General features: G+C 46.1%; 1 protein-coding gene across 2 annotated transcripts in view; it reads right to left on the bottom strand.

Moving 5' to 3' along the window:
* The window catches only part of PDE4A (phosphodiesterase 4A), a 121,427-nt gene that overhangs the window by 75,960 nt on the left and 20,067 nt on the right, over window positions 1–25,400 (bottom strand). The window contains exons 2-6 of one of the 2 annotated variants that reach the window (XM_073654171.1): window positions 11,073–11,258; window positions 9,626–9,662; window positions 5,315–5,385; window positions 4,485–4,534; window positions 4,038–4,150 (exon numbers count right to left, since the gene is read on the bottom strand). In XM_073654171.1, coding sequence (XP_073510272.1) covers window positions 4,038–4,150; window positions 4,485–4,534; window positions 5,315–5,385; window positions 9,626–9,662; window positions 11,073–11,258 — 457 coding nt within the window. Of the gene's footprint in view, window positions 1–543; window positions 1,553–4,037; window positions 4,151–4,484; window positions 4,535–5,314; window positions 5,386–9,625; window positions 9,663–11,072; window positions 11,259–25,400 lie in introns of those variants that run through there. The other variant, XM_073654173.1, reaches the window with a different exon arrangement.

Here is a 25,400-nt window from a genome sequence, read left to right as displayed (position 1 = left end):
GCATCTCTACACAGTGAACCCTCTATATACTGGATGGAAGGACTTCACAATGTGCACAACAGACTGGAGACTAGACTAAAAAATATAAAAAAACAAAAACAAACCATCAATATTGAAAAAAAAAAAATCAAGGATGGGCTTATGGCTTTGGCCTTCATCGGTCCTCCAGGGTCTAGGAAAAGTAAGATGTCCTAATGCAATGGGGTCTAAATATTCAATGACCATGTTAAACATAAGAAAATATAATTATACACTGATTCTATAAGAAGAAAATTAAGGTCTCCTGCCCTACGTGATCAGCAGAGCTTAGTGCTGCACTGGTCCCCAAGGTCAAAACTAAGGAACCCCCAAAATGCCCACTAACAGAGGTAAAGGGCAATGCTGTGGGTTGGCCTCATGCTTATCTGATGACATCATTGCCACTGTGATGTCACTAGTTCAAATGTAGCTAGTCGGTTGCCTCGGCATGACCAACACGCGTAGTTGACCTGTCCAATTCAACAGAAGAGAACACAGATCAAGAACAAGTATATTATGGATTACCTGGTCCCACCATCCAACCAGCCAAGGTCTGGAGCATGTCTCACAAAAGAAATCTACTAAGGGCATTTTTCAATCCTAGATGGATAGATCCGAAGGAATCCAGTCTGCAAGAAACAGACAAGGCCAAAATTTCCACAATCCGCAAGAACAGACAAAAGTTTTCCTAAAAAAGAAAAAAAAAAAAATTGTATATCCTTAAATTCGTAGATCGAATGCGGTTGTTGGAGATATCGATCACAATCCCAAAATCAGCTAAAACTTAGTTAAAAAAAAAGACAGAATAAAATAAGTCATAATCCTCAATAAAAAAAAAAAAGGAACAAAAAAAAATTGGTGATGAATTCCTTTTGTGTTTCCGGTGAGAAGTTGATATTTACTTGAAATCTTCCCAGTCCGTGAAGTTAACTGTGATATTCAATTAAAAGTAATATTTCCAAATCGTAAAAAAAAAATAAATAAAAAAATTCTGATTTGTCGAAAGCGCTCACACACCCAGAGAAGATGATGGACGTAGTTTGAGGAACCCTGTCTCCTTGCCCTTTAGAGTTGGCAAACCTTGCGTGGTTTCACAGCAAGCTCAGGGGCTTTGGGTGGTAGGTAAATTGGGGTTAGTCAAATCCCCGAATCAGTAGAGGTGGCATAGGACCGATCACTTGGCTCAGGAGTGAACATAGCCATGTGGGAGGTAGACGAGAGACTGTTGGTATTTTCCTTCTCCTCCCCTCCATAGAGTCCTGAAAATGCCTCCAAAAAGAAAAATTCTATAAACCCTCTCGGGTTCTTAAGATGTAAAGAAAGGGGCTGCACATGATGCCTCTCCCCTCAAAAGGAGTCAATAGTAATAGTGAAGCAAAAAAATCGGACACAAATCCGAAATGCAGCTAGGCCGGTGCTTTTAACCCATCACTGCCGAGAGGTGTGGAGAAAGAGAAAAAATATCCTGCAGCTTGTCTCCTCATTTTTATTTCTGGGTTACATCTTTAAAGCCTTTAACGATTGCCCCGCGCCCCCTCCCACCCCCCCACCCCTTGTCTTCTTCTTCTTCTTCCTCCGTGTCTTGATGTGGGGAGGGGAGGGGGGGGGGGAAAGGAAAACAAGTCAGTGTTTCGGAGGGCCTAAGAAACTGCAAGATAAGGCCTCTTCCTGCATCCTTAAGGGGAAAAGAGGAGGTAGCATATTATCGCGGCATCCTTCCTGGGTACCAAATCCGAGCTGCAGCCTGGGTGGTGATGGAGGACACAAGGACGCTAGCACATGGATGGTGGAAGAAGGATGAGTGGGAAGGTGGCCGTCTTCTCTCCTAGGCTGGAGATGCCTCCTGGAGGGCCGTTTGTCTGCCAATATCCTCCGTTATTCCTACATCTAGCATACTGCAGTAGGCAGGGATGTGATGTAAAATGCTAAGGGAGGGGAGGAGAGCGAAGGGGGAGGGAGCGGAGAGCAGCAGCCGAGCTTCTGGGCAGCACATTCTCTCCATCAGCCAGAGCAGGGAACCTCATCTCCTTTAAGAAAAGGGGCTATTAAGACTTATTATTAATATTATTATGACCACAGCACTAAATGACAATATTATCAGCTCCTTTAAGAAGGAGGATAAAAAAAAAAAAATGGTTTGTTTACCCGGTCCCCTCTTGCAAGTTCTCCGAGTGATCGACCCTTTTGTTATTATTCCTCCTCATCGTAGTTGTCATCATTTTGGTCAGGCTGTTCCTCGGAATCATTTGTAGCCTTCCTATTCCCCCCGATCTGAAGTATCCAGGAGTGGCTCAGTGCTTAAGAGCGCTGGAGGGTTACAACATAAATTCGACGTCGGCTACCTATGACCCTCGTCTGTCCTCTGTCCAAAGTGTCAGATTTAGAGGGCAAGGTCCTTGAATAGGACGCAGTCTATAATACAGACGCAGGACCCTTAGCCATTTCTGGCACCCGGATATAGGAGGTCTGTCTGGCATCCCAGAGATAAGTGGGTAAGGTGGGTGGTACAAAAGGTAAGGCAGCGATTATGGATGGTCAGCTCATCGTCTCTTCCTCAGAATACCCCTTTAAATTTTAAAAGGGGTAGAATCTGGCCAAGTGGGCCTTGGACCAAAAAAGGCTGTGCATCTGACCTACAGTATCTAATATCTACGGGAGCCAATTTATCCAATATCAGTCTGTCCAGTCTCCGCATCATTCTGTCCCGCGTCAGTCTACATCCATCGATCTATCCATCCATCACGCCTGTCCCTGTACCTATGAACATAAACACTATTCTGCATTCTGGGCCTAAAAGTTTTATCCTTTTTCTGTATCTGAATTTATACCTGAATTTTGAACGCTTTCCTAAGGTCAATGTCTACAATTCTGGATGACTTTGCTCCTCAAGCCGGGAACATTTCTTATGCGTTTAGACACTTTTTTTTGGCTGGAAGTTGCATCCTGTAGAGCAAACACCATGTGGGAAATTTGGGTGCAAATTATTATCGTCAAGTAAGCCAACCAATAGATGGCGCAAACTTAAACTCGACAGTGTAAGAACGCGCCAAATTTATCTTCCAGAATGAGCCACTGTGATAGACAATCTTACACTGTCCAGTCTAAGATACGCTGTCTAAAAATGAGATATGATTACTAAATCAGCCCCAAATTTGTCTCTGTTGTTCTTGATTGCCAGCTGCACTCAGCAAATACTGTTATTACAATACTCTTACAGTCTGGCTATGTAGCAGAGCTGGATCATAACAAATGTACAATTACTGTATCTCAAGATATTTTGTCATAAAAGTAAAGCAAAAAAAACAAAACAGCAGCAACAAAGGCAACAACAGCAGCAACAATAACAGCAACAGCAGCAACAACAGCAGCAACAGCATTGTATTTACCAGCATAAAAGTATAATACTGAAAAGTATAATATGCAAAACAGTCATCACCAGGATAAGTACCATACAGTATACCTAAAGCAGAACACTGCTCAGGAACACTTATAACCTCCTAGAAAAAGAAACATTTGACCACACATACCAAGAGGAACAAAATACTGAAAAGTGCAATAAACGACCTAAATAAATAAATAAAAAAAAAAATGCATAACGCATTCCTCTATACGTCCAAAAGTTTTATGCCAATTCACACAGATCAAAGATTACTCAGCCCACACGTTACAACCCCTTTTTGCTAGGAGTTATTTAATAATTAGCTATGAACCAGGACTCAAATGTTCAATATCCCCCCAGCGCCACCAAAGCATAAATTATCACATGGAGTCCTCCCTGATTGTAGGGTGTGAATGGCCCTGGTAGGAAGGGTTCAGATCTCCTGCAGCGCCACCACTGGTGAATTTATGCATTACCTGCTAGGGATTTTTTTTTTTTAAGCCAATAAGAGCTCCAGAAAATAAGGGACCAGGGCATTTGAAAATTGGCTTTTATAAATTAGAGGATCCTTTACAGAGATCTCCAGAGACCCCCGGAGTCACGACGGCAGCAGATGCGTGTGTGGGCACCAGTCTCTTACCTTGTTGGAAGCCATTTCGCTGACAGAGCGATAGGTCTGTACAGTCTCCAGCTGGTCTAGACACCAGTCCAGTTCTTCTAACGTCTCTTTGGCTAGCTGCTGATACGTCTCCTCTGTAGAAGAAGACAAAAAAAGGTAAATATTAATATTCCGGGGGAAAAAAAATGATGGAATTTGCAGTGGATCCAATGGAGGTGTGAATGTGGTCTTAGCTGCTAGGAGAGTGTCTTACAGCAAGCTTTGTTGATTGTGTTTAATAATTACCAGCAGAACTGTGAATGCAGCTCTGAAGTACAAGTGCATCACATTCATCAAAAGGTTTTCATTGCTCCTCTAGAGGCATCGTGGGGGTGCACCTCTAGGCAAAGGGGCGGCACAGATGCAGCTGCACCCCAAATATCCACTCGTTGACCATGATCTGATCTTATCCATCTTGCTATGTCTTACCTGAGAGAGTGGCTTTACAGACCGTTTGCTGAGGCATTACAGGGGAGCGCCTGGCAAAATAAAGAAAAAAAACACAATATATCACGATGAGAGGGTTAGGCCAAAATTTTCCATTATCATATCAGCATTGGCTGCTAATGATTAAAAAAAAACAGTAAAATTCCTTTAATCTGGAATCTGGTCCTCTAGAAAATCTTATACTCCGGTCTTGGAAAATATTCATAAAAAAAAAAGCTGATTCTTTTTTTTGGTCAAGAGTTACTCTTGACCTATGAGAATCGCAAAAATCTCATTTGATTCCCGACAGACCCTCAACGATCACATATTGGTAAAATGAATGCTTATGGAAGAAGAAAGCCCTTTACTGGGGTCCTTTGATTTGGAAAATTCTTACTTTTGAGGAGGATTCCTTGACAATAATTTGATCACAAAATGTCCTACTGCTGTGATCCTCAGTGATCGGCTGTGGAAAACCTTAAAGTAACTGTTCAATTTCCCTACAGTGCCACCACAGGGGAAATGAAGTATTACACGTTGTCCATTATTATCAATGTGTTGCTGGTGTAATGCTAGACAGGACGTGTCCTCCAGAGCAAGAGAAGGTCCTTGCAACTGCTCTCCATTATGGCCAAAAACATAGGACACCCCCCACCTTTATTAACTCAGAATTCAGTAACAGAGTATACAAAAAATATCTGAAAAATTGAAAAATAGAAATATGGAAGAGGCCCCAATGAGCAAGACACGCAAACATCAGACATGCCGAATGAAGGAACCGTAGCACTGAGTATTTCTCACCCCGCAGGTACTGGACGAGGGCGACTACTCACTTGTTGGTAGGCGTTGTAACGTTGGCAAGGATGGTGAAATTATTCCGGACACTTCGCAGGCTGGCCAGCACCTAGGGACAGAAAAAGGGACTTACATGAATGGGAGATGATCAGAAAAGGGATAAAACATACAGACCACTGGTATTAAAGGGAATGCGTCATCAGAAAAATTAATCATTGTTAAAATCAGGTTGTGTGTTAAATGCGTATATCTAAATTTTTGGGAAATTTTTCCCCCCTTACCACAATCTATTAAAAGGAAAAAAAATTCCAAATCTAGTCATTTTTACACTGTCCACTAGGTGTATTTTAGACTCTGACTTCCTGATTTTTTTTCCCCAAGAAATTAACATGTACATTAGCCACAATGGTCAGAATCTTCACACACTCATTAGATGCTTCAATTAAAAGATGGGGTCAAAGGACGGAGTAGTGACGTGATCTAATGTGATTATTGGATCCTGAGTCATTAGCTGTGTATAGAGAGGTTACCTGGCATTGTAATCCTGTCTCTGCTGATAATGAGCCTGCTGAAAACTCTTCAGGAAGTCTAAAAAAAGCCCTAGTGGTCAGTGTGAAAATTGCTAGATTAGTAATTAAATTTTTTTTTTTTTTTTTTTAATAAATATTGTGGAAAAAAAACACTGGCAAAAGTTTTTAAAAAATACACATAAAATAAAAACCTGATATTTTCAGACCCCTTACTTCTTAAGAGTCCCGAGCCTTAAAAAAAAGACCCTGATCCCATGGGCAGAGCCCTGAAATACGTTCAGTCCATTAGATTCTGACCAGTAAATCCCACTGTGGGGCAATTAGGCCCACTCTACATACATTGACGCCAACTGGAGGGCAGCCAAGGGTTGCCACTTTGCCAGTCTTCACACTCGTGTCTACCATACTTACCACCATTAACGTTGGCATCATAAACCAGATTAAGCCCTAGTGCCGTCTCCCTAGGGAACGCCCACGTTCCACTTCGGGAACAACCCCAAGCCCAGTTCAACAACCCACTTTGGGTATGGTTTACAGCCCAAAAAAACCACAAGAACTCATTGTAGTCATCTACCGGCCCACAAGAATCCTCCTAGACCCTACAACAGGACCTGACTGCATCTTACCCAAGTTTGTGAGCAAACCACCCGAATTCTACATTCACATACCCGTGTGCCGCATGATTTTTTTTCTCAGACATCACCCTGACCCATAAAGTTACATTGATCCGTACACACATTGGTTTTAAAAAACGGGTCCACGTCTCCAGTCCGTGAGACTCCGAGCAGGTCCTATTCTCATCCCTTTTGCATACTAAGTCGTTAAAGTCGAGGGGGTGCCGATGAAAGCGGATGAACAGTGAAGAACATTCTTTTCACGTCAGTGTTCCATCCACGGTTCTAACTGATCCATTGTGAAGAGTCAATGGATAAAAAAGGATGAGAAACAAAAAACAAATGACCAACATGGAAAAAAATGGAATACGCAAGTGAAAAACAGTCCGGTATAAAAATGAAGATGAGTGTAGAATAAGCTACACTTTCTACTCCAGCCCCAATGGACTCACAGACCAACCGCTCCGTCTGACGGTACACTTAGCCAATACCAAGTCATCATCGGTGGCTTTTCCACCTCACTGGCCTCCCCGAAAAGGGACAAGCTCATGTCTTGTACCTCATGTGGCCTGCCTACTATCTTCCATAATGGCACCAAACTTTCTGACTATAGGTGTGGTGATCCAATCTGAAGTAAGATTGTCACTGAGAGCCTTAGACATGGGGCCTACAAGAGCGGGGCCTACGCTCAGGTTGTCCAATGCTCCTTTCCTATAGGTAGTGGGCACTAGATTATGTCTCCACCTCACCACAACCACCAACCCTTGAAATGATAAAAAAGGGGAAGACCTCCCCGATACCCAGAAGAGTTGGCAAACCTCCTGAAACCTTCTAGAAGTGTTCTTATGCGTGACGCCAACATGCGCCATCACCCAAACCCATATTCAGGGTGCATGGAAGAGAAAGTGCTTGATAAAAGGGGCATGGCTAATGGGAGGGTCGCTTTCTTCTGGAGGTACAGTACAGACCAAAAGTTTGGACACACCTTCTCATTTAAAGATTTTTCTGTATTTTCATGACTATGAAAATTGTACATTCACACTGAAGGCACCAAAACTATGAATTAACACATGTGGAATTATATACTTAACAAAAAAGTGTGAAACAACTGAAAATATGTCTTATATTCTAGGTTCTTCAAAGTAGCCACCTTTTGCTTTGATGACTGCTTTGCACACTCTTGGCATTCTCTTGATGAGCTTCAAGAGGTAGTCACCGGAAATGGTTTTCACTTCACAGCTGTGCCCTGTCAGGTTTAATAAGTGGGATTTCTTGCCTTATAAATGGGGTTGGGACCATCAGTTGTGTTGTGCAGAAGTCTGGTGGATACACAGCTGATAGTCCTACTGAATAGACTGTTAGAATTTGTATTATGGCAAGAAAAAAGCAGCTAAGTAAAGAAAAACGAGTGGCCATCATTACTTTAAGAAATGAAGGTCAGTCAGTGCGAAAAATTGGGCAAACTTTGAAAGTGTCCCCAAGTGCAGTTGCAAAAGCGCTACAAAGAAACTGGCTCACATGAGGACCGCCCCAGGAAAGGAAGACCAAGAGTCACCTCTGCTTCTGAGGATAAGTTTATCCGAGTCACCAGCCTCAGAAATCGCAGGTTAAAGGCCCCGTCACACTTAGCGACGCTGCAACGATCCCAACAACGATACGACCTGTCAGGGATCGTTGCTGCGTCGCTATGTGGTCGCTGGTGAGCTGTCAAACAGGCAGGCTCACCAACGATCAGGGGAGCAGCAACATTGTGGAAAGAATCTTTCCACAATATCCTGCTCCTGGTTACCAGCCTGCTGAAGCAGGAGCACACGCGCACCTAGTAACCCACTGTTTATCATGGTTACCACTCTGCTACGGTGAGCGGGAGGTTACCGCTCACTTTAGCAGGCTCGTAACCATGATAAACAGCGGGTTACTAAGTGCGCGTGTGCCCCTAGTAACCCGCTGTTTATCATGGTTACCAGCCTGAACGCTGCTTCCGCTGGCAAAGACAAAAAATGGTCCAGGACACTTTGCAGCGATCAGCGACCTCACAGCAGGGGCCTGATCGCTGCAAAGTGTCACACATAGCGACATCGCTGGTGAGGTCGCTGTTGCGTCACCAAAACCGTGACACAGCAGCGATCTCGCTAGCGATCTCGCTATGTGAGACGGGGGCTTAACAGCAGCTCAGATTAGAGACCAGGTCAACGCCACACAGAGTTCTAGCAGCAGACACATCTCTTCAACAACTGTTAAGAGGAGACTTTGTGCAGCAGGCGTTCATGGTAAAATAGCTGCTAGGAAACCACTGCTAAGGACAGGCAACAAGCAGAAGAGACTTGTTTGGGCTAAAGAACACAAGGAATGCACATTAGACCAGTGGAAATCTGTGCTTCGGTCTGATGAGTCCAAATTTGAGATCTTTGGTTCCAACCACCGTGTCTTTGTGCGACGCAGAAAAGGTGAACGGATGGACTCTACATGCCTGGTTCCCACCGTGAAGCATGGAGGAGGAGGTGTGATGGTGTGGGGGTGCTTTGCTGGTGACACTGTTGGGGATTTATTCAAAATTGAAGGCATACTGAACCAGCATGGCTACCACAGCATCTTGCAGCGGCATGCTATTCCATCCGGTTTGCGTTTAGTTGGACCATCATTTATTTTTCAACAGGACAATGACCCCAAACACACCTCCAGGCTGTGTAAGGGCTATTTGACCAAGAAGGAGAGTGATGGGGTGCTACGCCAGATGACCTGGCCTCTACAGTCACCAGACCTGAACCCAATCGAGATGGTTTGGGGTGAGCTGGACCGCAGAGTGAAGGCAAAAGGGCCAACAAGTGCTAAGCATCTCTGGGAACTCCTTCAAGATTGTTGGAAGACCATTTCCGGTGACTACCTCTTGAAGCTCCTCAAGAGAATGCCAAGAGTGTGCAAAGCAGTCATCAAAGCAAAAGGTGGCTACTTTGAAGAACCTAGAATATAAGACATATTTTCAGTTGTTTCACACTTTTTTGTTAAGTATATAATTCCACATGTGTTAATTCATAGTTTTGATGCCTTCAGTGTGAATGTACAATTTTCATAGTCATGAAAATACAGAAAAATCTTTAAATGAGAAGGTGTGTCCAAACTTTTGGTCTGTAGTGTACCTCCTTAAAAGTTGCAGAAAGTTAAACACCGGAGAATTGTAGGAATTAGAATCCCGCCATATACATACCTGAGCAAATGGCGTAACAATGAGGTCTTCTGTGTGCCTGTAATAGGAGAGGGCGAGATTTATTAGTCCAGAATATGGAAGCTTGAACTTCAGCATTAAAGGAGTTGTCAGGGGCATATATTTCCTACTGCATACATCAAAGTGCATGTAAGAGGGGTCAAGTGGGAGGGGGTCACGTGAGAGGGGTCATAAGAAAACATGAAGAAGTGTCCTGATGGGTGGGTTGATGGGAAGGTCCCATCCTTAAGGAGGCAAGGGGATCACCAGCCCCATCCTTGCAGGCAATCAGAAATTTTTGGGATTTGGAAATTCATTCTTAAAAGAGAACCCATCACATTTACATGAAATCTGACCTGCAGACAGGAGGATATAAAGCAGAAGAAGCTGAGCAGACTGATATACAAGATATATAGTTTTACAGGAAAATATTTAGTTTTACTTGTATTGCTGTAAATTGTATTTTATTCTGAGCTTTGGAGTCCAGTGGGCGGTCCTAATCAGTGACTGACAGTCTCTTCTTTATTAGTGTGCATGAAGAGGTAGGAGTCCAGTGGGCGGTCCTAATAAGTGACTGACAGTCTCTTCTTTATTAGTGTGCATACAGAGATTGGAGTCCAGTGGGCGGTCCTACTCTGCAATTGACAGCTATCTCTATGCACAATAATACAGGAAAGACTGTCAATCACTGATTAGGACCACCCACTGGACTCCTAAGCCGAGAATGAACTGAGATTTAGACAAATATTACAGGTTCTATTCAATCCTTTCCTACAAAACCAAAAATATCAATCTGCTCCGCTCCTCCCTTACCGATCACACTAAATTTTTAAGGTGACAGGTTCTCTTTTCGGCAGCAATATATTTTAACCCCTTACTGCAGTACTTCTTTTGCCACAACTCCACCAAAAAAAAAAAAGCAGCAAATAGTGATCAAAACATGGTATGTACCCCATAATGGAACCATTAGAACCAAGAAAAAAAAGGAAAAATTAAAAAAAAAAAAAAAACTTATGGGTCTTCGAAAATGATGACACCGACCAAAATTTTTATTTATACAAATTTCAGAATTTGTTTTCACCACTTAAATACAAAAGGAAAAAAAAAACAATACTAGAGTTTGGTATGGCCGTAATCATACTGACCGGGAGAACCAAGGTTTCCAGGTCATTTTTACAATAGCCCGGTCATGCAAGAGTTAATGTTGGCCAAGCTGGCTGAATTTTTCAGTGGGTTTGGCCTACCATCAGATGTGTATGGTTGCCTCCTGATTTTACACCATAAGGCAGATGTTGGTGTAAAAAAGGATCGGTCTCATCGATTTTAACATGCCTAATCCTTTTTTTCGCAGGGAAGATAAGCCGCCGGCAGAGCTCTCAGGCATTGGCTTATTTCCCTGGCCCCTACTGAGAACACTTGCACTGTCTGTAGCCAGAACACTGACACTTACGCCTCGCTGGTGACAGAGGAGTTCCGGGACATGGTTTTGGGGGACATGTCGTAGTCACTGTCCGACCGGTACAGGAAGGACTCCCTCCTCTGGCTTTGTGGGAAGCTGGGGTGCAGCACCAGCCCTGGACTCGCCTGCGAATCAATCGGGCTGCGACCTGGAGAAGGCCCATTTTCCACATCGAAGCTGCGGAGGGAAGAGAAAGGAGAGTGGATTACAGCATGCTCAAAACACAGGAGCAATATACACCCCAAAAAGTGCTCTGCTCTCCAGCACAACAGCACTACAACTCCCACCCGGCTTTCCTAGAACCCTGAAAGGTAAACCGGCATTCTTCAGCAGCCACATCTCTGTCCTACGCTGGTTTACCATTCTGGATTCCAGGAAAGCTGGGTGACAACTCTGCATGTGTGACTATATCGGTTGTCACCCAGCTTTTCCCGGATGAAGAACGGCTGAAAACATTATTCTGTGTCCACCGCAGTCGCTATCGGCGGTTTCTTTACTTGAAAGCGGACACTAATCCTGGCGGCAGATTGCTGGGGATGAAGGCGCACGCTCTCCGGGGTTTTTCCACGCACTGGCCATTTGGGAAATGAGATCAGTCACCCCGAGCTCCGGGCTGTGGGGAGGAGCACAGGAGCTTTACTAAATGCTGCACATCTGGAGCAGCGCTCACGTCAATGGGGCAGCTGTGCCGGGAGGAGGCGGATTAGGGCGAGAGAAGGGGGACAAAGGTTAGGAGAGGGGACAGTCGAGGAATAACACTGGATTCATTCATCAGAATGATGAGTCTGCTCAGTGCGGGCAATCAGGGATCCTCTACTAGTGAGCGACTGCAGCGAGGAGCATAGGGGACTACAAATCCCAGCAGCATGGCTATCACTGCTTGAAAGCTGATGTGGAACCAGAAACGTCAGTACTATGTCAGCCATTGTTCTGTAGCTGATGTGGAACTACAAGTCCCAGTATTATGTCAGCCATTGTTCTGTAGCTGATGTGGAACTACAAGTCCCAGTATTATGTCAGCCATTGTTCTGTAGCTCATGTGGAACTACAAGTCCCAGTATTATGTCAGCCATTGTTCTGTAGATGACGTAGAACTACAAGTCCCAGTATTATGTCAGCCATTGTTCTGTAGATGATGTGGAATTACAAGTCTCAGTATTATGTCAGCCATTGTTCTGTAGCTCAGGTGGAACTACAAGTCCCAGTATGTCAGACATTGTTCTGTTTCTCAGGTGGAACTACAAGTCCCAGTACTATGTCAGCCATTGTTCTGTAGCTTATGTGGAACTACAAGTCCCAGTATGTCAGCGATTGTTCTGTAGCTCATGTGGAACTACAAGTCCCAGTATTATGTCAGCCATTGTTCTGTAGATGACGTAGAACTACAAGTCCCAGTATTATGTCAGCCATTGTTCTGTAGATGATGTGGAACTACAAGTCCCAGTATTATGTCAGCCATTGTTCTGTAGCTCAGGTGGAACTACAAGTCCCAGTACTACGTCAGACATTGTTCTGTTTCTCAGGTGGAACTACAAGTCCCAATACTATGTCAGCCACTGTTCTGTAGCTCATGTGGAACTACAAGTCCCAGTACTGTCAGCCATTGTTCTGTAGCTCATGTGGAACTACAAGTCCCAGTATGTCAGCCATTGTTCTGTAGCTCATGTGGAACTACAAGTCCCAGTATTATGTCAGCCATTGTTCTGTAGATGACGTGTAACTACAAGTCCCAGTATTATGTCAGACATTGTTCTGTAGCTGATGTGGAACTACAAGTCCCAGTACTGTCAGCCATTGTTCTGTAGCTCATGTGGAACTACAAGTCCCAGTACTGTCAGCCATTGTTCTGTAGCTCATGTGGAACTACAAGTCCCAGTATGTCAGCCATTGTTCTGTAGCTCATGTGGAACTACAAGTCCCAGTACTGTCAGCCATTGTTCTGTAGCTCATGTGGAACTACAAGTCCCAGTATGTCAGCCATTGTTCTGTAGCTCATGTGGAACTACAAGTCTCAGTATTATGTCAGCCATTGTTCTGTAGCTCAGGTGGAACTACAAGTCTCAGTATTATGTCAGCCATTGTTCTGTAGCTCAGGTGGAACTACAAGTCTCAGTATTATGTCAGCCATTGTTCTGTAGCTCAGGTGGAACTACAAGTCCCAGTACTATGTCAGCCATTGTTCTGTAGCTTATGTGGAACTACAAGTCCCAGTATGTCAGCGATTGTTCTGTAGCTCATGTGGAACTACAAGTCCCAGTATTATGTCAGCCATTGTTCTGTAGATGACGTAGAACTACAAGTCCCAGTATTATGTCAGCCATTGTTCTGTAGATGATGTGGAACTACAAGTCCCAGTATTATGTCAGCCATTGTTCTGTAGCTCAGGTGGAACTACAAGTCCCAGTATGTCAGCCATTGTTCTGTAGCTCATGTGGAACTACAAGTCCCAGTATGTCAGCCATTGTTCTGTAGCTCATGTGGAACTACAAGTCCCAGTATGTCAGCCATTGTTCTGTAGCTCATGTGGAACTACAAGTCCCAGTATGTCAGCCATTGTTCTGTAGCTCATGTGGAACTACAAGTCCCAGTATTATGTCAGCCATTGTTCTGTAGATGACGTGTAACTACAAGTCCCAGTATTATGTCAGACATTGTTCTGTAGCTGATGTGGAACTACAAGTCTCAGTATTATCTCAGCCATTGTTCTGTAGATGATGTGGAACTACAAGTCTCAGCATTATTCAGTACCTGGCAGCTGGTGTAGGACTATAAGTCCCAGCACTCTATGCACATACACCCGCTGGCCTGTAGCTGGCGCTGCCCCTCGCTGAGCCTCCGTACCTGTGCACATGTCTCCGCTCATCGCCGCTGTCAGATTCCAGCTGATAAGTGACAGATGAGCGTCACCCGGGAGGGCGGCTCGGGACGCCGCGCTGACATCATGTATGACACAAGACACTGAGCTAAAACCTGAATGAATCCCTCTGACGCCGGCGGTGTCCGTGCGCGGCCAGCCATGAACATCTGGACAAAATCCCTGTAATCTGCCATCAATGGGAACCGGCAGCTGCCGCATTAGCAAATGTTGCGGATTATCAGAATGCCCTATAAAAGTATATCTCATTTGTGTAAAGCAGGGCAGAGATTCATCCCACTGTGCAACACTACAGCTACCCTCATCCAAACCCGAAATGGCTGATAACAGGGAACAATAGATTGCATTTAACGGTGCTGAAAAATATAGGAGAGATTCACCAACTAGAGAACCCGGGGAGTCAGCAGCCGATGTCCCTGCAATCAGCGCAAAGAATGGAGAAAATCATTAACCCCTGTACTGGCCTGAACGCAGGGGACTCAGCACAACCATGTGTGACATGCAATACCAGGAGCCGCCTCTAGAGGCCTCTGCAGAAAAAAAAGAGGAAATTGCAACTTTTCAGACCTGCCACGATCAGCTGATTACTAGGAGGTCCACCTATAGGGAAGGTGTATTCTGATGGTATTATATGAAGGCGTTCCCACGTCTGAACATTATTTCAATTGAAGTACATACATTATTTATCCTGTACTGATCCTGAGTTATATCCTGTATTATACCCCAGAGCTGCACTCACTATTCTGCTGGTGCTGTCACTGTGTACATACATTACATTACTGATCCTGTACTGATCCTGAGTTATATCCTGTATTATACCCCAGAGCAGCACTCACTATTCTGCTGGTGCAGTCACTGTGTACATACATTACATTACTGATCCTGAGTTATATCCTGTATTATACCCCAGAGCTGCACTCACTATTCTGCTGGTGCAGTCACTGTGTACATACATTACATTACTGATCCTGAGTTACATCCTGTATTATACTCCAGAGCTGCACTCACTATTCTGCTGGTGGAGTCACTGTGTACATACATTACATTACTGATCCTGTACTGATCCTGAGTTACATCCTGTATTATACTCCAGAGCTGCACTCACTATTCTGCTGGTGCAGTCCCTGTGTACATACATTACATTACTGATCCTGAGTTACATCCTGTATTATACTCCAGAGCTGCACTCACTATTCTGCTGGTGGAGTCACTGTGTACATACATTACATTACTGATCCTGTACTGATCCTGAGTTACATCCTGTATTATACTCCAGAGCTGCACTCACTATTCTGCTGGTGCAGTCACTGTGTACATACATTACTGATCCTGTACTGATCCTGAGTTACATCCTGTATTATACTCCAGAGCTGCACTCACTATTCTCCTGGTGCAGTCACTGTGTACATACATTACATTACTGATCCTGTACTGATCCTGAGTTACATCCTGTATTATACTCCAGAGCTGTACTCACTATTCTGCTGGTGGAGTCACTGTGTACATACATTACATTACTGATCCTGTACTGATCCTGAGTTACATCCTGTATTATACTCCAGAGCTGCACTCACTATTCTGCTGGTGCAGTCACTGTGTACATACATTACATTACTGATCCGGAGTTACATCTTGTATTATACTCCAGAGCTGCACTCACTATTCTGCTGGTGCAGTCACTGTGTACATACATTACATTACTGATCCTGTACTGATCCTGAGTTACATCCTGTATTATACTCCAGAGCTGCACTCACTATGCTGCTGGTGCAGTCACTGTGTACATACATTACATTACTGATCCTGAGTTACATCCTGTATTATACTCCAGAGCTGCACTCACTATTCTGCTGGTGGAATCATTGTGTACATTCAGTGGCATGTAAACGTTTTGGCACCCCTGGTCAAAATTACTGTTGTTGTGAACAGTTCAGCAAGTTGAAGATGAAATGATCTCTAAGAGGCCTTAAGTTACATATGACACATTTGCTTTATATTTTAGGCAAAAATATATATATATATACTGTATATGTATAGACCTACAGTGGGGAAAAATAAGTATTTGATACACTGCTGATTTTGCAAGTTTTCCCACCTACAAAGAATGGAGAGATCTGTAATTTTTATCGTTGGTTTCACTTTAACTGTGAGAGACAGAATCTAAATATAAAAAACAGAAAATCCCATTGTATGATTTTTACATAATTAATTTGCATTTTATTGCATGTAATAAGTATTTGATACAATAGAAAAACAGAACTTAATATTTGGTACAGAAACCTTTGTTTGCAATTACAGAGGTCAGACGTTTCCTGTAGTTCTTGACCAGGTCTGCACACACTGCAGCAGGGATTTTGGCCCACTCCTCCATACAGATCTCCTCCAGATCTTTCAGGTTTCAGGGCTGTCGTTGGACAACGTTGAGTTTCAGCTCCCTCCAAAGATCTTCTACTGGGCTCAGGTCTGCAGACTGGCTAGGACACTCCAGGACCTTGAAATGTTTCTTACAGAGCCACTCCTTAGTTGCCCTGGCTGTGCTTCAGGTCATTGTCATGCTGGAAGATCCAGCCACAACCCATCTTCAATGCTCTTACTGAGGGAAGGAGGTTATTGGCCAAAATCTTGCGATACATGACCCCATCAATCCTCCCTCCCTTCAATACGGTGCAGTCGTTTTGTCCCCTTTGCAGAAAAGCACCCCCAAAGTATGATGTTTCCCCCACCATGCTTCATGGTTGGGACGGTGTTCTTCAAGTTGTTCTCATCCTTCTTCCACCAAACACGGTGAGTGGAGTTGATACCAAAAAGTTCTATTTTGGTCTCATCTGATCACATGACCTTCTCCCATGCCTCCTCTGGATCATCTAGATGGTCATTGGCAAACTTCAAACATGCCTGAGCATGTACTGGTGTGAGCAGGGGGACCTTGGGTGCCCTGCAGGATTTTAATCTATGACTGTGTAGTGTGTTACTAATGGTAATGTTTGAGACTGTGGTCCCAGCTCTCTTCAGGTCATTCACCAGGTCCTCCCGTGTAGTTCTGGGCTGATTCTTGACCTCTCTCAGAATCATCCTTACCCCACGAGGCGAGATCTTGCATGAAGCCCCAGACCGAGGAAGACTGACAGCCATCTTGTGTTTCTTCCATTTTCTAATAATTGTGCCAACAGTAGTTGCCTTCTCACCGAGCTGCTTGCCTATTGTCCTGTAGCCCATCCCAGCTTTGTGCAGGGCTACAATTTTGTACCTGGTGTCCTTAGACCGCTCTTTGGTCTTGGCCATAGTGTAGAGGTTGGAGTATGATTGAGTGTGTGGACAGGTTTTTTTTATACAGGTAACGAGTTCAAACAGGTGCAATTAATACAGGTAATGAGTGCAGAGTAGGAGGGCTTCTTAAAGAAAAGCTGACAGGTCTGTGAGAGCCAGAATTCTTGTGGTTGGTAGGTGATCAAATACTTATATCATGCAATAAAATGGAAATTAATTATTTAAAAATCATACAATGGGATTTTCTGGGTTTTATTTTTAGATTCCGTCTCTCACAGGTGAAGTGACCTACGATAAAAATTACAGACTTCTCCATTCTTTGTAGGTGGGAAAAGTTGCAAAATCGGCAGCGTATCAAATACTTATTTCTCCCACTGTATATATTGTCATTTTTTACATTTAAAAAATTACAAAAAAGGAAAATGGACCGATACAAAAGTTTGGTTATCCTTGGAGATTTGCTGTTCAGATAACTTTGACCAAGGTTCCAGACCTTAATTAGCCTGTTAGGGTTATGGTTTCTTCACTATCATCGTTAGGAAAGGCCAGGTGAAGCAAATTTCCCAGCTTTATAAACAACCCAGCCTCCTCTAACCTTGTGCCAAAAAAACAGCAGTTATGAGTTCTTCTAAGCAGCTGCCTAGCACTCTGAAAATGAAAATGGTGATGGCCCAGAAAGCAGGAGAAGGCTATAAGATGATAAAGCATTTTCAAGTTGCCATTTCCTCAATTTGAAATGTAATTAAGAAATGGTAGTTATCAGGAACAGTAGAGATCAAAATAAGGTCTGGAAGACCAAGCAAAATTTCAGTGAGAGCTGCTCATAGGATTGCTAGAGAAGCAAATCAGAACCCCCGCTTCAGTGCAAAAGACCTTCACTTCAGAAAGATTTAGCAGACTCTGGAGTTGTGTGATACATTGTTCTACTGTTCAGAGACACCTGCACAAATATGGCCTTCATGAAAGTCATCAGAAGAAAACCTCTCCTATGTCCTCACCATAAAATTCAGCGTCAGAAGTCTTCAAAAGAACATCTAAACAAGCCTGAAGCATTTTGGAAACAAGTTCTGTGGACCGATGAGGTTAAAATAGAAGTCTGTGGACACAATGATCAAAGGTATGTGTGGAGAAAAAAAGAGCACAGAATTTCAGAAAAAGAACATCTCACCAACCATTAAGCATGGGGGTGGATCAATCATGCTTTGGGGTTGTGTTGCAGCCAATGGCACGGGGAACATTTCACGGGTAGAGGAAAGAATGGATTCAACGAAGTTTCAACAAATTCTTGATGCAAACATAACACCATCTGTAAAAAAGCTGAAGTTGAAAAGAGGATGGCTTCTACAAATCGGTAATGATCCTAAACACACATCAAAATCCACAATAGACGACCTCAAAAGGGACAAGATGAAGGTTTTTCAATGGCCCTCACAATCCTCTGATCTGAACATCATTGAAAATCTGTGGCTAAACCTCAAAATAGAGCATGCAAGATGACCCAGGAATCTCACAGAACTGGAAGCATATTCCAAGGAAGAATGGATGAAAATCCCTCAAACAAGAATTGAAAGACTCTTGGCTGGCTACAAAAAGCGTTTACAAGCTGTGATACATTCAAAAGGGGGCGCTACTAGATACTAACCATGCAGGGTGCCCAAACTTTTGCATTGGTCCATTTTCCTTTTTGTAATTTTTAAAATGTAAAAAATTACTAATATATATATATATATCTATCTTCAACTTGCTTAACTGTTTACAATAACTGTAATTTTGACCAGGGGTGCCAAAACCTTTTCATGTCACTGTACTCCAGAGCTGCACTCCCTGTTTTGCAGACTTCAGAACTAAACTTCCCTTCCTTCTGAGCTTGTCTGCACTGAAGAACCATTTGGGATCTCCGCGCTGACTGGCAGTAACAGGTTCTTCTCTGAAGTGGCTGAACGGAATGAACTTCCTCAAATTCCACAGTAGCCGCAAAGTGTGAACGCAGCCTAAGGTTGGTGTAACGATTCCCCCTGTCTTTGGGATGATGATGATTAGTGGTGTTTTCCCCTCCCCCGGTCTCCATAGTGCTGGGATATGTACAGGGCACATACAATACTTCACATTGATGAATTAACAAGCAGCCTAATTATTAACAGTGTGATAGATTACACCCTCCGACAAATCACCGTGTTGACATAAGGACACAGCGACCTTGTTGTTGTGACTGTCACTTATGATCCTGCAGCGCAGGAAACGGTGAATGCGCCGATTGTTTAGCTGCCGAAATAATTCCAGTCAAAAAACAGAAGTAGAAAAAAATAATAGAAATCTGACGTGCGGTTAATTTCACCAGAATACGGGCGCATGCGAGAGTCTGCCCAGAATACCACGTCTAATATAATAATAATCATAATAATTAGGGTTCAGCAGAAGGATGCAAGTCCACAGTGACTGCACCAACTGAATAGTGAGTGCAGCTCTGGGGTATAATACAGGATGTAACTCAGGATCAGTAATGTAATGTATGTACACAGTGATTGCACCAGCAGAATAGTGAGTGCAGCTCTGGAGTATAATACAGGATGTAACTCAGGATCAGTAATGTAATGTATGTACACAGTGACTGCATCAGCAGAATAGTGAGTGCAGCTCTGGGGTATAATACAGGATGTAACTCAGGATCAGTAATGTAATGTATATACACAGTGACTGCACCAGCAGCATACTGGGTGCAGCTCTGATCAGCTGCTAGTCAGTGTGGTGATTGCGGGTGTGGTGGCTGCAGATCCTGCTGTGAGCTCCTGATCTCTGAGAAACCAACACCTCTCCACCTGGGGACCTGCTCTCTCTCTTTCCCAGGGAGGGAGCCAAGTCCCAGGCTTCTGCTTCCCGAACCAGGCCGACGGGGGGCAGAAGAAACCAGCAACCGGCCTGCACATCAGAGGACTCGGGGGTGAGACGCTGCACCAGGAGTCGCAGCAATGTGGCTCCTACTCCCCCCGGGATTGTGGAGACCCCCAGAAGCCGCAAGGCTTCCAGCATGGAGGAAAAGCCTGACAGCGGGGTGCACGATGGCGCTTCTTCCGGAGGAAAGCTGAGTGCTCACGGAGGTGAGGCCGACCTCCCTGAGGGGGAATGGGCGCTGCAGGGACTCCGGGAGTCTGTGTCCACCTATGCCTCCCGGGTCATGATCCGCCTCCGTGAGTATGAAGATGCCAGTAAGCTCATCAGGAGGCTCCGGGAGGAGCTGCGCTGCACAAGCGCCAAAGCTGCGGGGGCCTCCAAACCAAGGAAGGCAAAACTCCAAGCCGAGGTAAAAAGACTGAGCAGTGAAATTCAACACCTGGAACTTAGGAAAGCCACCATCTTAGAGCAGAGTGGTCCTTTCAAAGAAAAACTTATAAATGAAGACCGCTTTAGAGAAATGGCTGATACCAGAGAGCAAAGGCAGATAGGGCTGCAGCCTGAGAGCCAGGTGGATGATGAGAGTGATGATGACCAGCAGCAAGCCCCACCTGGCAGCCTGCAAAGTCACCCGCAGGCCACGTGCAGCGAGCTCCCTGCAGGACAGGCGACAGTGACATCCGGTCGCAGTTCTGCCGGCTCTGGGGAGGACAGTGACAGCAGCGGCCAGGGAGGGGCGCTAATGGCGGAGATTAAGCTCCTGGAGTCCCCAGTGTGCCTCCAAAACTTCCATCTTGGTGACGATCTACCAGAAGAGGCACCTGGGGGCCACAAAAAGGCAAAGAAGACCAAGCCAAAGCTGCAGGAGGCGGTAAGATACGTATATGCCCCCCTCCCTGTACCCCCTGAGTAGGTGGCAGGCTCAGCTCGCTGTATAAGCCCCGTTGTCCAGCCCAGCCCGGGTTCTGCTGTGGATCCGGTGCAAAGGCGCGGGGAGATTACAGAGCGCGGTAGTGAGGCGCAGAGCTCCGTCTCTGCTTGTAGTAGTGGGGACGTAGCAGGAGGTGCATCAGCCGAGAGGCTGGACAGTGAGGGCGGCCCGGCGGCGGGCGTTCCATCAGGCCATGATGCTGTGGTGCGCTCCTCAGTGGGAGGGGGGAGCAGCCCGGTGTCGGGGGCAGCTCCGGTCGCCTCGGCGCCTCTGAATGCTGTTGCCGCTGATCACTTAGTTGAGAAGCGGCGGCAGTGTGAGGAGGCAGTTGGGGCTGAGCGTTCCGGTCCTCCCACGAAAGTGCTATTTTGTGTTGGCGTCGCTGGTCCGGAAGATCCTGATGCTAAAGATCAGCGGCGCCTAACTGCAGCTAGAGATCAGCGGCACATTATACCAAATGCCAAACAGCGGAAATTACCGACCGATGATGTGGAGGGCACACATAAGACCGGGGGTGAGGTCGCCTCCAGTTCTATGGAGGTGACTGAGCCCCTTGTGCCTGATGCGGAGGTCAAAAGGTCATCCACCATTGTTACTGGTCCAGCAGGAATGAATGTGGTGGTGGAGGTGAATGAGGATAATTCATTGTCCAGTGGTGTGGTTGCTGGTTTGGTGGAGGGTGAGATGGAGGTGGGTAATGGTGATACTGTTGGGGCTGATGTGGTCACTGGTCCGGTTGCCCCCCCGGGGGTGGCAACACCTGTCCAGAGTTATGCCAGTGTCACCTCCGGGGCAAATAGGGCATCCTCCTCGTCTCCGGGCTTTGGGGACGGCATGCTGCAACGGCGCCTTCTGGAGGCTCTAAAGAAGGGGGAGAGATCACTAATGGTAGAGGGTCGAGAGGTTGATCTATCCTTCTGGATAGAGAGGCATGGCCTCGGGGCCTTCCGAGAGCAAAAAGGGGGGGATACAGTGTGGTCCCTCCCAACAGCCGGGCCAGGCAGTGTGCGTAGGAATGTGGTCCGTCTTTGGTGGAGGGGCAGTGATGCATGTCCGCCAAGGTCTAAAGTTGTGGAGCTCCTGCTGAGGATGGGCTTCAAGGCGATTGACATCTACGCCTTGATACATCCCTATTCCACGCCTGAGTTTGATGTCAGCTTTGTTCGGCCAGAGGGGCTTGAGCTCTTCTGGGCGAATTATGAGTTGGCAAAAAATGAGCCCGGCTGGCGAGACTTTGCCGTTCAGGCAGTGTCTCGCCAAAACCAGATCAAGAAAGTGACCGTGATGACTTGTAACGAGTCGCTTTCTTGCTATGACATCATGACGTGGCTTGGTCGGTATGGAGAGGTGGTGGAGATGCCAAAGAAAAACCGCGACGAGTTTGGTATCTGGCCAGGGGCCTGGACGTTTATGGTAAAACTTAAGCGTTCAGGTGATACGGTTGCCCACATTCCATCGTCTGCCTTCCTGGGTAGGGATCGTATCCTGGTCTTCTACCAGGGGCAACCGAAGCTCTGTCACAGGTGCGGCGACCCCACACACTTCAGTGCAAACTGCACCGTGCAGAAATGCGCGTTGTGTGGGGGTGTCGGCCATCTTGCCGCCTCTTGTGTGGAGATTAGGTGCCACCTGTGTGGTGAGTTAGGCCACCCATTCAGCCGTTGTCCTCGCTCCTTTGCTAATGCAGTCGAGACCCCGGTGGGAGTAAGCCATGAGGCAGATTCTGCTGGAGAGGCGACTAGCAGGGGTGGGGGAGCTGAGGGGCCAGGGAAGAAAAGCAATAAAAAGACGCCTGCCCAGCTGAGGCGTCTAGACAAGCGCAGACAGGAGAGGGAGCGGGGCGAGCCCCAGACTACCGGGGCAGCCCCTGTCCTGGATGCCAGTGTTGCTGCTGAGGCCCCGAGGGATGATGAGTTGGATGAGGAGGTCAGGAGGATCCACAGGGAGGAAACTGCCTCTGCTTCAGAATCCTCCCATTATGAAAGTATGGATGAGGATAATAAGCGGTGGCTAGAGCACAAGCGTAAGCTCGGCACCAAAAAGAAGAGAAAGAAGGGAGATAAAACATCTTCTCCCGCTCTGACCAAGGTACCTAAGGAAGGTAAAACCGACTCCCCTCTAGTTGGTCTTTCTAACCGGTTCCAAGCCCTTGATAACATCTCTTCCTCTGAGGAGGAGGCTGAGGGTGAGGTTCCGGCTTCAGCGGAGCTTACAGGGGGCGCCGAGTCTCCTTCTCCTGGGGATGCAAGGTCCTTGGGGGGAGGGACTGGCCCAGAGTCCGGAGACGAGGACGAAAAAAGAAGGAAAAATGTGGGAATGGACACCTCTGTGTCATTAAAGAGGGGGAAGGATTTCTCCTCTGAGGCAGAGGATAAGGGGAGTGGGAAGAAGAAAGCCATCTAACTCAATCACCAATGATGGCGGTACCCACTCCGTTGACGCTGGCGTCCATTAATGTCGCCAGCATTAAGTCAAACATGGCTAGATTTGCGGCCTTTGATTTTCTCAGCCGGGTTGAAGCTGACATTTTCTTTTTGCAAGAGACCAGGCTGACAAATATGGCAGAGGTGTTTATAGCTAAGAGGGAGTGGAGACTCGGGCCCTCCTATTGGTCTCTTGCGGCCGAGCCTTATAGCGGAGTGGCGGTCCTTTTTACCGCACCGGTAGAATGCCGACGGGTTATTGAGTTAGAAATGGGGAGGTGCCTGATATTAGATGTCCTCATGAAGGGACAAGAGCTTCGGCTCATTAACATCTATGATCCCCAATCTAAATGGGACCGGAAGTGTCTCTTTACGAGGATCAAGCCCTACCTTTTTACGAGTCGGCAGGTCGTCTTTGGAGGGGACTTCAACACTGTCACGAGGCCCCGGGATAGAGGAGGTTCCAGAGACAAGCTGACTTATGATAGCGTCGCCCTTAATAGTATAGCTAGTGAGGCTCGCCTGGTGGATGTCCACATCCGGCACACCGCAGGCCACAAGGGGTTCACCTATCATAGAGGTAACTGTAGGTCCAGGATAGACAGGTTTTATTTAAAGGAGGAAGCCGTCTCTTCAGCAGTATCTGTTGTTGAGGTGGAGTTCTCCGATCACTGTTTGATTTTGTTTTCCCTGAATGTTACAGAGACCCCCCGGATGGGAAGAGGCTTTTGGAGGCTCAATTCGTCTCTCTTGGAAGAAGCGGAGATAAGACAGTCCTTTGAGGATTTTCTTCAGAGCCAGGTACCCTTACTGGATCTTTGTAGTAGTAAGTCAGAGTGGTGGGAGATGTTTAAGAAAAGGGTGGCGAGATTCTTCCGCCAGCTCTCGAGCCTCAGGAGCCTGGACAGGTACCGCCTGTATCAGGGCCTTAGAAGGAAACTCGAGCATCTTGTCTCAACTGGAGGTAGCCGCGAGGAGATCTCCAGAGTGAAATCTTTGCTAATGAGGTGTCAGTATGATAGACACGCATCTTTGGTTTTTGAGAGGGATTACGGGAAGTACCGCTCGCCCGACCCTTATAGAAACTGCAAGATGTCAGTGAATAGTAAAGTTGTTACAGGACTGGTTGACACTGCGGGGTCCCTGAAAAGATCCAGATCAGGGATCCTGGAGGTCGTCAGATCCTTCTACTCGCACCTCTTGGGGAAGAGGGATCTGGATTGGGATGAGATGTCTGCTTTTCTGGCTGAAGCCGTCCCCGAACCAGGGGTAGACCCCTCTCTTGGCGTTTTGACAGAGATGATCAGGGAAGAGGAAGTTAAGTTGGCGATTGAAGGGCTTGCCCTGAAGAAATCTCCCGGTCCGGATGGCTTAACATCTGAATTCTATAAGACCTTTAAGGACGCCTTGGTTCCCCTCTTGACTGAGGTATTCAATGAGTGTCTTTCCTCGGGCACTCTGCCAAAGTCAATGAGGAGGTCTGCCCTGATCATCTTGTCAAAGGGTAAGGACCCATCTTGCATTGAGAATTGGCGTCCCATAGCGCTTCTCAATGCAGACAGGAAGGTTTTGGCAAAGGTGCTGTTTAATCGGCTGGTGAAATTTGCACCCCAGCTCCTTTCGGGGGCCCAGCATTGCTCTGTTCCGGGCCGCAGTACAATTAGTGCTGTACTCTGTGTCCGAGAGGCGGTGGAGCAGGGTAGGGCTGGCCACTGGAAGGGGTACATGCTGTCATTGGACCAGGCAAAAGCGTTTGATCGGGTTAATCATGAGTACCTCTGGTCTGTCCTTCTGAGGTATGGCCTGCCGGGGGGGTTTGTTGATTGGCTTAAGACCTTGTACTCTGGGGCAGAGAGTTTCCCGCTTGTGAACGGTTGGATTGGCAGCTCTTTTGAGGTTGGGTGTGGTGTTCGCCAGGGTTGTCCCTTGAGCCC

This window comes from Phyllobates terribilis, unplaced genomic scaffold (assembly GCF_046119375.1).
Source record: "Phyllobates terribilis strain yellow unplaced genomic scaffold, ASM4611937v1 Scaffold_11__3_contigs__length_659146591, whole genome shotgun sequence".
NCBI classification, from domain to species: Eukaryota; Metazoa; Chordata; class Amphibia; order Anura; family Dendrobatidae; genus Phyllobates; species Phyllobates terribilis.
Note: the sequence above shows the minus strand (reverse complement) of the source record. Positions and strands in the feature narration are given on the sequence as shown.